The following is a 13636-nucleotide window of genomic DNA, read 5'->3' on the forward strand; positions in this document are numbered from 1 at the left end:
GATAACCATTCACCCTCACACAATCACTGAATGTAAAGTCAACCCCCTGTTGCCTGCACAAACAGCATGAACGGTTGACTACTCTTGATATGATACTTCAAAAAAGTAAACTGTCGAATATCAGGTGTGGATCCGTGATCCTTGTTTATTTATTTATTCATTTTCATCGGGTATATGTATGACCTGAGAGTCAAAATCCATCGTTCTGAGCATTTATTTGTTAAGCTGGTTGAAGACACGCTTGACAGGACGGCCCTTGTTATTTCAATGCAGATACCATGAAATGCACTCGAAAGGTAACAAGAAACGTCAAGCTAAACACCAACAAAAATTGGGTCAGAAAACAATTTCATCTTTCGGGATCAGTGAGCGCCTAACACTCGGCTTTCTAATGAACCCAATCCGTCATAAAGCGGCCATTAGTCACAGTGTTGGGGTTATACTGCCATCTTGTGACGACAACTGGAGTGACGTCATATCCGAGGCTGTACGGTTGCTGGCCTGTACTCGTCTGTACTAGTACATAGTTCATAACCACTTGCAATGCTGCTTAATCAACCAGATAATGAGCAAAAAGATGTGAGCGTGACTCTCAGTGTGTGTGTGTAGCAAGAGAATATAAATATTTATGGCGAGCAAACAGATCAATGCCTATTAAAAAGGTCAAGGGCAGACGATGATGGGTGTTGGGTGTTTGTATTGATAATATTTGGGTGGTCATAATGAATTACAAATGTAGACACACACCAACGCGTGTGTGCACGGAGAAGCTGTCGATAGCGGAGCAAAATGAGTGCAACTAATTCATCGATCGTGCTGAATGTGTCATAATTAATCGGCGCGGAGGAGCCACTGTGATGCAAGCAAAAGATTCCAAAGGTGAGTCGGACTATTCAGCATCACGTTGGCCCCAAGATAAATGAACACAGGGGACAATAGTGACAGTATACACATAATGAGGATATATATCTTTTGTTATTGCTTCAATAACTGCATAGGTGTACTGTAGGTGATTTCCAAGAGTGGAAAAAGAAATCCGACACATAACCATTTGTCTACTGTTTTTTATGTTTAGTTTCCTCTTGGTACTGCTAGGCCTTGAGAGGGTTAGGAAGAACCACATTTCATTAGACCTGATCGCATAATCTCAAAGTGTGGTAGTACAAGTGGTGGTCACAAGCAACCAAGCTGACATTCTGATCAAGAACCTCTCAACCAAGAAGCATACATGCTAACTATGAGGTCACCAAGCTGCCAGAAAAGAAAAATCATTTGCTGCGATCCAAGTTTAGGGATGTTTTCCGGTTTCCTCCCACATTCCAAACACATACATGGCAGGTTGATTGGGCACTCGAAATTGTCCTAAGGTGTGATTGTGAGTGCGAATGGTTATTTGTCTATATGTGCCCTGTGATTGGCTGGCAACCAGTTGAGGGTGTACCCCGCCTACTGCCCGAAGACAGCTGGGATAGGCTGCGGCACACCCTTGTGAGGATAAACGGATGAGAACGTGGACCGACAAATAAATGACTCAAAGAAAAACAATCCATTTCAACTTTATTGTCTTGTGCAGCATGATAAACAGCTGCAATCAGACACAATGAGATTATCGCAGATTGTTCAGGCTGGGTACATATGATGTCTAGTTGTATTTTGGAATTAAAATCTACTCTAACAATGAAGTGGTGGACCTGCGCAGATGTCACATTTGTTTACACTCCTAAATATTAGGAAAATACTGTATGTATGACCCTTGATTGAACACTGCATGCCTTTTTTTCAGTTTGTAAAAGAACTCCGTTCCAACAGTCACTTTTAAATCTGCAATATTTAAATCATTCACTCCCAAAGACATATTTATATGTTTAACTGGATTGATTGGTGTCGATGGTCCAGACAGATCTTTCAACAAATTGTTGCTTTGGTCAAAAGGGGGCTCAAAAGGAAGGAGGTTCAGCAAATACGGTAATCATAACCGAATGAAGTTTTGAAACATGACCTGTGCATTAGAAGAAGGACTCTCTGCACAGTGGACATGTGGACTTGTTGCTGGATGTGAACCATTTGTACTGCAGAGAGGAAGATAGAAGAGACAAGACACAGTTACAACAACGTGTGACAGAAAAGTGCTGATTAGTTGTCAGGACATTTTACTTCGGCTACCGCAAAAATTCTGTATTGTAATTTCAAAAATGAACAGGCTGCTTGTCCTCTTACTTCATACAGTGGAACAAGTGGTAAAAAGTGGTACCATTTGGAGTTGAACCAAATCTTTTGGGGAAAGATGTGCCTCAAAGCCAATCGAAAATTCAAATTCAAACCATCATTATGTGCAACTTCCAAACCTCTGGCGGTTCGGGAAACAATATAAGCAAGAAATGTAATTAACATCGCGTTACCAAGCAGATGCTTAAGATGAAAACATAATGGATAATAAATAGCATCAAAATGACCGGCGAGGTTTGCCAACAAACGGCACGCTCTAATTAGTGTTAAAGTGTTTGTCCTTCTATGACAATTAAGCTTAGAAGTCTTTTGTGTTGTTTTTAACATTGCCCTGTAGAGTTAATAAAGGTTTTATGATGACACAGTTTGAGCCTGGAAAATATTGATTCACTTTACATTATTTCCTATGGCAACATTGGTATTGATATTAAGACATTAAGTAGCAAATTCCAAACCAACGCGGTGGATGCTATGCAGATCCTTTCCTTTAGAATGCTACTGCTCTGACCGTAACAGAAATGACTTACCAAGCACGCGGAGTGGAATTTCTTCTTGCAAGTACGACAGGCCTTCTTCGGCAGTGAGTAGTTGGAGCCGTGGATAACGGAGAAGCAAATCATACAATCCTCGATTCCCTCAAAGCGCTTGTCCACGTTGTTCTTCCACAGTGCCAGGCCTTCCATTATGCTGCCGTTCTGAACACATTCAATGCACCTTTATCAGGCTACACTGTGAGTGACTAGAGTGATGCCGAACCTCAAGAGAAGCTGGATGTCGAAGCCGGGAACACGCATGTTCGTTTTAACATCGTAACCTCTTTTTAAAATCTAAGAGACACCGCACATGACAACATGCGTACCACACTTTACTGTTTGTGTCTATATAGCCCATGTGTGTTGCTTGATACCTGATGAGTGAGGTAGGTGCTGAGTTGCAGCATCCAGTTCCTCCACTGCTGCACAGAGACGCCCACCCGCCTCCCGCTCTCGACCACCACAGAGCCCAGAGGGTGGCTCTGCGGCAGCTGAATCACCAGCTCGATGAAAATCTCATCCACCGAGTAGGTGGCAATCACCTCCCGCGCGGCAGAGCGGGCTTTTACCTGAGGGGACGGGAGTAGACGGTAGTTACAAGGAGTATAAACTGCCATCTTCCATTATGACTTAACGCCATACAGCCTACGATTGGCGCACATTGGACTTACGATTAGGTAAGCCAGCAAGTTTTGACTCATGAGACCCAACACAAGAGCTGTACTCCCACAGATAATTTCACCCACAGATAATTTCACAACAGCGCACGATCCATCACTAGGTGGGTTCTTTGGTGTCTGGTTTACACCTCAAACACATCCCTTACCTAAAAGGGTCACCAAATCCTGCCACTCACTTCCTTCCAGTCATACCAAATGTTAAAACAATGTATAAGAAATTTATGTGAGCAATCAGAAGAATTTGTAAGAATTGTGGCATGCTTTCACGGGCTTCATAAAATTATGTGGGCGGGGCAGGGGGGTGGGGGGTGGAGCTGTCCTGCGGATCTTGAGTTTGACACACATGTTTAGTAAAAATACATTTACATGGGGGAAAAAAAAAACCCAAACAGAAATCAAATAAAACTGAGCGTAACCTTACCGTCATGCTTTCAAACATTTGCGTGCTGCTGTGGACTGACGAGATCTCCTGCGCCGAGAGTACTGGACTGACGTATTTGGTTGTGAACTTCTCCACGGTGCCACTCACACGCTTCTCCTGACTATTCCACCACAGACGCACCATAGCGGGCAAGTCCTGCACCGTGTCATAGTAAACACTACATGCCAGGTGGGGTAGCTCCCGCTCGATGTCATCACTTTCTGTGGGAGGAGGAAAGATGGGTTTCATTTCGCTTTCTGTCGCCAGTGACTGACACCGTGGCATTGCATTCTTGCCGTTAACCGCCAGAGTGAGATTCTCTGTGAAGTAGGTTTTGGAGTCTCTCGTTTCTGCTGATTGGCCCGGGAAGATAGGATTCTCAGGCATCAGTTTGAAGAGGTGAAGGAGGAGCTTGCTGAGGGAGGAGGTTTTCTTAAGATACTGGGCATAATGGGCACGCAGCTGAAAATGAATCACGAGAGTGATCAAATCAACACACATTCCCTTAAAAAAAAAAAACTCAATACTGTGTCCTGCTGCGATATTGCAGTTCGCCGTTCCTGCCTCACGTTATAGCTCAGATAGGTTTATTACAGGCAAGTCTGAAATTAGACTTTGGACTCACATGAGAGGGCGATGACCTGAAAAAGGTGAGAAGTAGCTTCCAGGCCAGCAAGTAGCCCAGAATGCACGAATACTCCACGCTGTGAGGCGAGACCATCGCAAACTCTCCGACTTGAAGTCCTGCCAGGATGCTGTCGCACAACTCCTCGCACGCTGACAGCACTGCCATCAAACCAGCCGGAGGAGAGCTGAACAAAATAAAGAAGCCTGAGTGATTCTTTCTCATCCGGTGCTGCATATTTGACGTGGCCCAAAAACTTGGATTTACAGGTTTGGCTCATCACCGTCATCTTCAGACTTGCTGCCGTCTCCTTCTCCATCACATTCAGGCAGCTGAGGCATGACCCTGAATTGACAAGATGGCATCTCCTTTAGCCCACTTCGTTTATTACAGCCCCATAAGCCAAAGAGTTACAGTTTAGGTGAGCTGCTGGGAATGGCACAATGTGACAAAATACTTCAAGGAGCTGAGTGATGGAAATCTTATGTAGTGATGATTGCCTGGCATGTGGGTTTCCAGTCTTATCCCATGAATAGGTATATTATATATAAGTAAATGTTAAGGACATGCAATAATTGCTGGCTAGAGATATTTAAAGTTTTACTTTGCCAACAAGTGGTAGACTGTGACTTGAAGAGGTCGGGCTTTGAAGACAAGCAGAGGACAGAAGGTGTTGAGAAGCGTCTGGAGAGGCTGCGGCAGGTTGGTCTTCTGGTCTGCTACAAATTTTGCCGGCAGGGAGTTCTGGTTCAGCTGCTGCACGGGAGCATAGGTCAGAGCCACGCCGAGCGACTGTAGCACCGCCAGAGGAAAAACGGGGTCATCGGGTTCTCTGAAGGCATCTGCACTCAGACAAGAGCAAGAAAGACTATTTTAAAATGAATCTGTTGCACTAAACTGTAAAGTACTCAACAGGAGAAAGCTTTCACTTTCACCATAAATTGAAGACTACCTGTGATATTGACAGGCATGGGTAAGAGCAGGTTGTAGATTCCGTCAACAAAAAAATCTTGCCATTCTGCTACCAGTTCTGACGGAAGCTTCTCCAGGACATCAGGCGGGGCTGACGCAAAGAACCGGCTTAGGTTCACAACCAGAGCAGCGCTTTCGCATGCAAGCAGCTGCACCCATGGATTCCACAGGCTGCTCACGTTCTCGCTGGCCACCTGAGATTAGAGAAAAGCCAGCGGATAAGACGCCAACATATAGAGGAGACAAAAGAGGCGACGATGGAAGCTCACCTCCAACCAGGCTAACATAGCACAGAGTAAGAAATCCCACTGGCTATTCCCGAGAATTGTCGGACAGCGTGTCACCAGCCAGGACAGGAAGCGCATCAGTTCCACTGTAAGGTTCAGCTGTTGTGTAGTTGCCTTGGATAGGTCACTGATAAAACACAAAGGCGAGATATTGGCAAAGAAAGCATTTTTACAAACAATCGCTCGACACTTCATTTAATGCATCTGAGATCCAATACTGTATTGAAAAATGATAGATTTTTTATTCAATAATTAATTTCAGTAGTTTAATATTAAAAAGTAACACTCGTGGCTGATGACGAAATATGGTCTTACCTGCCAAAGAGGAACCAATCCTCTTTATGGGTCCTCCACTCCATCATGGTGGACAAGATGGCCGGCACCACCTCATCCTCCACTTGCGTGTCAGCTTGCAGACAACACAACAGCACCACCACATTCCCGTACACGTCTGGGATGACAACAACAACAACAAAAAAGAAACTTGTTGAATCTCTTGCCTGACTGAAAATGAGGGGACACGCATTGTGCTAAGTCTTTTTACTGTCATCTTCTTCCCAGTTGATAATTCCTGCCGTTGCCAGGGCAACCAGACTCTGCCGCTCTTCCTGTGTCATGATGGGGCAGAGCACCTGCAGCGTGCTCAGTTTGCTTGGTGACATCGGCCACAAACTGAGACATGAAAACAAAGCAAACATACATTTTAAGCCTGCTCAACTAAAGTCCCGTGGCATTAAAAAGGTATTCGTGAGTACAAGATTATTGTCACTGACCTATCCACAGAGCCATACAGCTTCCTCAAGCTCGCGCTGTGAGTGGCTGCCAGGTTGTGGGTACGAATGTAATTTTCCAGCGTCAGAGACCACAGACCACCAAGCTCGACTGATCTATGGGGTAAATTGTAGAATATCATTTTATGCCGCTGCATAAGAGCTTATCATATTTACATTATCTGCCAAGCCCTATAGTAGCTGTAAGGAAAAAACTGTATTGCTCTTCAGCTGTGATATGATATCCACAGAACAAAACTATCCAGCGTGGTCTGCCAATTAAAGTGAGCCATGGTCATCATCAGTATATTTACAGCTTCTTACTAAACACGGAGTGAACCTGACCTTGAGTAGAGCATCTCCAGCAAATCTGTGGTTGTAACCAAGTCATGCAGACCCCCTGACAGCTCCCACTCAGTGAGAAGGCCGCGATAGGTGGACACAAGAGTGGGGGCGTGCTCCACCTCCTTACACCACTGCAGTGCATATAGCAGCTCTGCAACTGACACATGGGGAAAAAAAAACACATTAAACAACATGTATACATACCGGTACATACAGAAAAAAAACTATAGTATGTATTGCAAGTGTACCCGTGTGCATCAGGTTTGGCAGCTGTGGTTGGCACTTGTCATTCTTTTGGTTACAGTTTGAAAGTGAGGCAGCACGAGACACCTTTCCCAGCAGGGCACAAATGCATAAATGGGCTGGTAAGACTTTGGCCATTTTCAGTTTCCACATGTCCTCGCGGGAGGTCTCGCAAACTCCTCTGTAACGGCTCGCCAGCAAAGGTGTCTTGACCCACTTCAGAGGAGACAGGTGCTTTATGTAAAAATCAGCATAAATAAAAAGCACAATGATTCCACAGACCCGATGAGGTTTACAACATGTTGTCTTACATGTGAAGCCAAGGCCTGCCTGAGTTTTGCCCATCCATTGACATTGGGCATCAAGTGGGTAAAGAAATGGGAAAGGATGGCAGAGTCTTGATCGCAGACAGAAGTGATGGTCTCCACTACACTCTGTACAGCCAGGACTAAATACCACAAACTAAACATGACACAAACAAAAAAAAAAAAGTATGATCTGGCTGTAGTTCAATTTCATCTAATCATATGCTGTCAAATCGCATCACATTAATTTGAATTTCGTCAGATCTCTCTCTATATCTGGAAATATTTTCGTCATATTAAATAAAACAGTTAATCATTGAGATTGGAGGTGAATGTTTGTACCTTTTGATGTCCAAAGACGCAGTGAGTAATCTGCTCTGCACCCAGATGGCAGCACTGTGCAGGAAACCACCTTGTGCCACTTCATACTCAGAGTGCTGGACCAGTGACTGGACCCCGGCGACACATACCTTCCCCAATTTATCTAAGAGGGAGTCTGTTAGGAAAAGATCAATACACATTAGCTCGTGAGCAAAGATCCGATGTCATTGTGTGGCGTGTCACAAGGTCCCACCAGACAGATAAGTGTGGGTTTGATCTTGGGCGATGAGCTGAAAGACGGTGAACAGGAGTTCCTCGGCTGAAGGAAGGAGCAGGCAGTTTTGCACAGACGAGAAGAAGGTGGAGGCCACGTCGCAGATGAAGGACACAAGAGGCTCCATGTTGCCTGCGTCTGATAGACTTTTGGTCTCAGACAACGTTGCGTGCAGATTCTCTAAGATCTTCTCCAAGTACGCCGCCCCTATCAGAGGTTCTAGTGTGCGCAAAAAGTAATAATAATAAATACAATGTCAGAGTGGATTTTTCAGGTGGAAATTAAGAGAGCAGACATTTTGATTGATTGAAATTTGGAGGTGCTATAAGGTGGAAAAACATGGAGAGCAGCATTATAGACAGCCTCCCTACCCAACTGTTCTACTTTACTTCAACAGTATTTTATGGCTCTAAGTGTCTCTACTTCTACTAAAGTACAGTGTGCGACTAATTTGGCAGAGACACAATGACTTCACTACCATTGTTGTGGTGCTGTGAGAGAACCAGGCTGATGAGGGTCCAACTGTGGCGGCTGCTCGAAGAGGCAGAGCTGGAGCAGCCAGGTCTGACCTTGCAGAGCTCCTGGGTCAAAGCGAGGAGATGCTCGCCCAGAACTGAACCTTTGAGCCACTCTCTACAACTTGCAAGCGTGTCTTGGTCAGCACACGCCTGGTGGGGAGGACAGCAGAAAGTTGGACTCGCATGATGCGGCAATTTATGTCATAACACTCTTGTGAGTCCTGGTGAAGAAATTGACACATACCCTCTGGATGATTTGCAAAGTGATTCCACAATGCAGTTCCATCTGCAAAGAAAAACCCATTAAATCATGAAAAAAAAGAGGGGCCATCACAGACGAAACCATGGAGTGTGTTACACCTAAGACTCTGCAATTCAGTAAATGAAAGAAATATCCATCTATGTGTTCTCTGAACCGCTTATTCTCACCGGGTCTATATTTGTACAAATACAAATCCATATGCACGCTGCCCAAAGCTTCTCTGTCACTGTATCAAGTAGATCTCTCAGTACTCAAGTAGTGCACAGCTTTAGAAAATGGCTGGATGGATGGATGTTACCGCAGTAATGTGGTCAAGGATGCGGGTGGTTTCCTGGCGGCTGCAGCAAGACAATGAGCTGAAGACCATCTCCACGAGGTGCTCCGTGTCTGTCCGCTCTTTGTCTGCCAACCACGGCACCACTCGGTCCAGAAGGAAGCGCACGGCCGGATTGTTTGCTCGGCCCTCGGCCCTCTGCTCGCTGCCTTCATCATCCAACTCGACTAACGTCTGAGACAAATTGTGTTTAATGGATTAACTGGCTCCGGTTCCACTTCATTACAACACGGGCGGGGGGATACTTACAGTGAAGATATTAGTTGTGTGAAAAGACTGCAGCAGAAGGGAAAGGAAGACAAGGTGTCTCTCGGAGCTTCTCTCATTCACATGCACCAGGCACAGTTGCACCAGCTGGCACACCGCTTCCTCAAAATGGCGCGTCTGCGGAGAGCTGCACACATTAGCCGACGTGAGCTCCGTCTTCACAGCCTCGCCTCCCTCCGTGCCAGGCTTGTCGCCATCTTCAGATTCAGAAAAACTGATCTTGACGGACTTCTTCAGCGTATGTCTTCTGTTGACTCTCTCTGGGTAGCGCATCACCTGCAGGGATGAAAAACAGCGAGGGCTCAGCCGCATTGATCTGCCCGAGTCTATCTTGAGGCGGAAATTGAGCAAACTGACTTGTAGCAAGGCGGCGATTCCCTCCAAAGCTTGTGGAGACGCTTCCTCGCTGTCTGCGTGGCGGGTAAACACAATACCGAGCTCCTCCCAGAAGTCTGCCACAAGTCCTTGAAAGACATCCCTGTGTCCTTTAGATTCTCCGCTTGCCCTCTTCTCCCAGGAAACGAGCATTTCAGTGACCAACAGGAACAGCGGACCATTCTGAAGTGTGGGGTTCTCAAAAGCCTTTTCAAGTAGCGGCAAGAGCTAATCGAGGAAAGGGCAAAGGTGGACAATTAAGAAACTTTTTTTTTTTTTTAACGTGGTGAAAAACAGCAAATTCAACTGTTTAATTTTCACCTGCTGTGAAATAAGCATGGTCCGGATTTTGCACTGATCTTCTTCCTCCTGTGCTGAATGGCACAGAATGCAGAACCTCAAGCACTCTACGGTAGCAGTCACAATAACGGCACTTTCTGAGGGGCTATTGGCTGCACGCTCACTGGAAATGCTAAACATCGAACACACAATAAAAGGGTAACGGGGGTGAGTCATGATTTCTTGAGATTGTCAATGCAGCAATCGGGGATTTTCCAACATACATGAAGAACATTCGGAGGAGGCTGCCTGTGCCTGATTTCGAGCCGTCTCTGGTTCTTAAAGCTCTGACATCTAGAAATCCACTTTTTATTCTTTTTTTTGTTTTGTTTTGTTTTGCTCCGTTATTTGACCAACGTGGAAAAAGCTATCAATGAAATTTCACACAACCATCTTCAACTACCATTTAACAGGGCCACAATTAGCAAAGTGGAACTTGATTAATGTTAACTGTAGATGCAAGCACTAGTGATATTCAATTTTTCATATTTTAGTGTCATATATAACTTAAATGAAAATGTTAAACAACAACAAAAAAAAAGCATTTAAATACGTTGGGGAAAAAAAAAAGCTGTGGTGCATGGTATAGGCCAGCAGGCCAATGATCAGTATGTTACAACCTCTGCCTCAATTGAAGTGGAACTTGATTAATGTTAACTGGAGATGCATGCACTAGTGATATTAAATTTTTTTTCAGATTTTAGTGTAATATATGACTTAAATGAAAATGTTAAACAACAACAAGAGCATGTAAATACATTGGGGAAAAAAAGCTGTGGTGCTTGGTATAGGCCCGCATGCCAATGATCAGTATGTTACAACCTCTGCCTCAATTTGAGCCAGGGGGAAAAAAAAAGGTAATATTGTTAATGGCGTACCGGCTTAGAGAAGAGACTGCAAATAATTGGGCCACAGACACTGCTTATAAAGATAAGGATTTCTGCGCGAGACCAGGAATATTATCAGAGACCCAGACAGCAGCATTAAGACCAGGAGCTGCATTATATTATCTTGTCCAGACACTTTATCTGGGCAATGTCACCTTTAGTCAACCTCTCCTCATACATACATATTATTAAATGAGATCCTGATGGTTCTCCCTGTTCCAAAAGTCCCTCATGCCTGCCCAATACAATTTTAATTGCAAAAGTGAAGAACACTTTTGTACTGATATATTTTTGTAATAACGATTGATTATCTTTTAATGTTCTGAACTGCTGTTCCCAAACCAGTGCTGTACGGAGCAGAATAATGCTGGCCAGAGGGATCGTGTTCTTGTTCGCCTTTGAATAGGAAACGAGTTGAGACTGAACCAACGACCCCTCTGCTGGTTGCAACCAAGGAATGCACCCGATTTGCCTCAGTTACTTCAACGCGATACACTTCTCTCACGAGAAAGTACTGGTTCCACCAATACAGGACTCAGCAATTGTTTTGTTTGCGTTGTAGTATTTGCTTTAATAGAATTGTTTAGTATCCCTGGATAGCACAATTTACTGTGTACCTCGCAGAATGACAATAAAGCTTGATCACACTGTCATGTGGAATGAAAGCAAAGTGGAAGACTTACCCATGTATGAGTGAGGTGAAGAAAGTAGTGTGGAACTCCAAGGCTGGGTCGGTGACTTGTTGAGGCAGTTTGCTAAGTAATGGCATCAAATTGGGATGAAGGGCTTTAGCCATGCCTTTGCCCCCTTCTTTTAAGAGAGACCAAAGTTTTGGCAGGAAGCCCTTCTTTGGGTTCACGTGTGTCCAGCAGTCCTGCAAAAGCAAAGATGTTCAGGCGGTTTCAGCCTTAGACACACAAGTGGGCCCAGGCAAAATAAAATGATCTAGGCATTACATCAAAAGTGGCCACTGAGACAAGCAGTGTAAATGAAGCTTTCAGGAGCAAAATATCCTAGAAAAGAGGTGCTTACAGATATGGAGGACGCTACATGGAGAACAGACTCCCACACGGCAGGTAGCACCAGCGGATCCGTGTCGTCGACGCTGAGGAGAACAGCTGGGCAGAGACGCGGTGCCTCACTTTGCGCAAGGCTTGGCGTCAACTCACACACAGCGCAGAGCATCTCGAAGAAAGCTCCTCTTACCTGTGAAGTACCCATTTTACTTACTACTCACTCTGGGTCTATACTAATTTCAAGCCAAGAAAGAGGATCAGTCTGAAACACATTTCAACCCATAATGCTTTTTGTGAACGAGACCTGCGGTGCCTTGTGTCTGCTGTACTTCCAGAACTTGGCAGGGTTGACAAGATGAGCTAGTCTGTGCTCCATGGCGGCCATGTCATTCTGGGGCAGCAGGGAGAGCAGTCTCTTCACCCCGAGAAGAGAGCTGGTCAACATGCGCAAATATTTGGCTTCTCGCTCATCCTCGTCACGGTCCTGGCAAAAGAAAAAAAAAAGTGACATTTCTATTTAACATGACGAACAGCAGTGGCATCAGGATGACTGAGGTTGACTTACTGAGGATCACTGTCACGGTCCTGGCAAAAGAAAAAAAAAAAAGGTGACATTTCTATTTAACATGACGAACAGCAGTGACATCAGGATGACTGAGGTTGACTTACTGAGGATCACTGAGAGTGTCTGCAGTATCCTTTAATAAAATATCTTGAAGTACCTGCAGTATGACAAAAAGGGTTTCAGAAATATGATGCGGAATGAACCTCTCCTCTTTAAAAACACCATTACCACTCACATTAAGGATCTCATCTTTGCAAAAGCTGAGGGCTTCAGGCTGCTTGGCGGCCGAGAAGGCGGCCTGGAAAGCTCGGCGTGCGGCGGAAGCTGCCGGTGTGTAGGTGTCGCATTGGGACAGGATCCAGTGGCCCATCAAGCTCTTCAGGAAGGGAGCCAAGCTGCGGTGCACCTTCAGCACCAGCTGCTCAAGAGCCAGCTGGGTGGCCTCTCTGATGCGCCGATCATGGTCCTAAAAGACACACACACACACACACACAAAAAAGAAAAATAGTAGCCCATTTGCAACAGACATTGCATTAAATGTCTCACCAGTTCTGTCTTTAAAAAGAAGATCAGACTTAGTTGTGATTGACATTCGGAGCCGTAATACTTGTTTACTTTTGTAATAAAGGTGTGTCATACAAAAGGAGCAATAGTTTTGACGGCCTAGGGGAAGAAAGAGAATTTTTGACACGAGTGTCAAGTAATGCTGGATGAGCTACTCACCACCGAAATCTTGCAGTATATTCGAGGCCAATACGGAAGAACCCCTTTCACATCTTCAGCGCCACGCTCCTGACACATGGATCCAAAGTCCTGCACAGCCTGGAAAAAGCAAAAGACCTCAGTAGATACATTGTGAAATTTGAACACCATCTAGCCATCTATTCGATAATTTTCTGCATGACTTGTTATCTTTAGGGCCATGTCAAAGTTAAAGACATTTGTGCTGCAGAGTGCATGGTGTTGTAATGCTGATAGTATGTGTCATAATATTTCTCTAATATTCCGTTGTCTCTGTTGGACACTTTCAATGCATTAACTTACCTTCAGTCTGGTGACGACATCCCTTTT

The 13636-nt window shown here is 44.8% G+C and overlaps 1 protein-coding gene across 2 annotated transcripts; it reads right to left on the reverse strand.

The window, feature by feature from the left end:
* Positions 1 to 1540: 1540 nt before the first annotated feature.
* ltn1 (listerin E3 ubiquitin protein ligase 1) lies at positions 1541 to 12856 on the reverse strand. Of its 2 annotated transcripts, none has more exons than XM_019873267.1 (29): positions 12801 to 12856; positions 12670 to 12722; positions 12305 to 12484; positions 12017 to 12190; positions 11668 to 11858; positions 10080 to 10230; positions 9741 to 9986; positions 9366 to 9659; positions 9081 to 9290; positions 8765 to 8806; positions 8481 to 8670; positions 7982 to 8221; positions 7750 to 7903; positions 7414 to 7564; positions 7108 to 7318; positions 6860 to 7016; positions 6518 to 6631; positions 6289 to 6416; positions 6060 to 6195; positions 5727 to 5871; positions 5438 to 5651; positions 5090 to 5327; positions 4753 to 4830; positions 4486 to 4672; positions 4157 to 4322; positions 3861 to 4081; positions 3134 to 3328; positions 2754 to 2921; positions 1541 to 2069 (listed from the first exon to the last, which is right to left on the reverse strand). In XM_019873267.1, exons 3-29 carry the CDS (start codon positions 12443 to 12445, stop codon positions 2007 to 2009), a joined length of 4605 nt encoding a protein of 1534 aa, XP_019728826.1. In that variant the 5' UTR covers positions 12446 to 12484; positions 12670 to 12722; positions 12801 to 12856; the 3' UTR covers positions 1541 to 2006. The 2 variants fall into 2 exon arrangements, with proteins under 2 accessions (XP_019728826.1, XP_019728825.1); XM_019873266.1 differs by having other exon boundaries at positions 7108 to 7336.
* Positions 12857 to 13636: the final 780 nt, after the last annotated feature.

Source organism: Hippocampus comes, unplaced genomic scaffold, assembly GCF_001891065.2.
Source record: "Hippocampus comes isolate QL1 unplaced genomic scaffold, H_comes_QL1_v1.1 scaffold59, whole genome shotgun sequence".
In the NCBI taxonomy this organism is placed as follows: domain Eukaryota; kingdom Metazoa; phylum Chordata; class Actinopteri; order Syngnathiformes; family Syngnathidae; genus Hippocampus; species Hippocampus comes.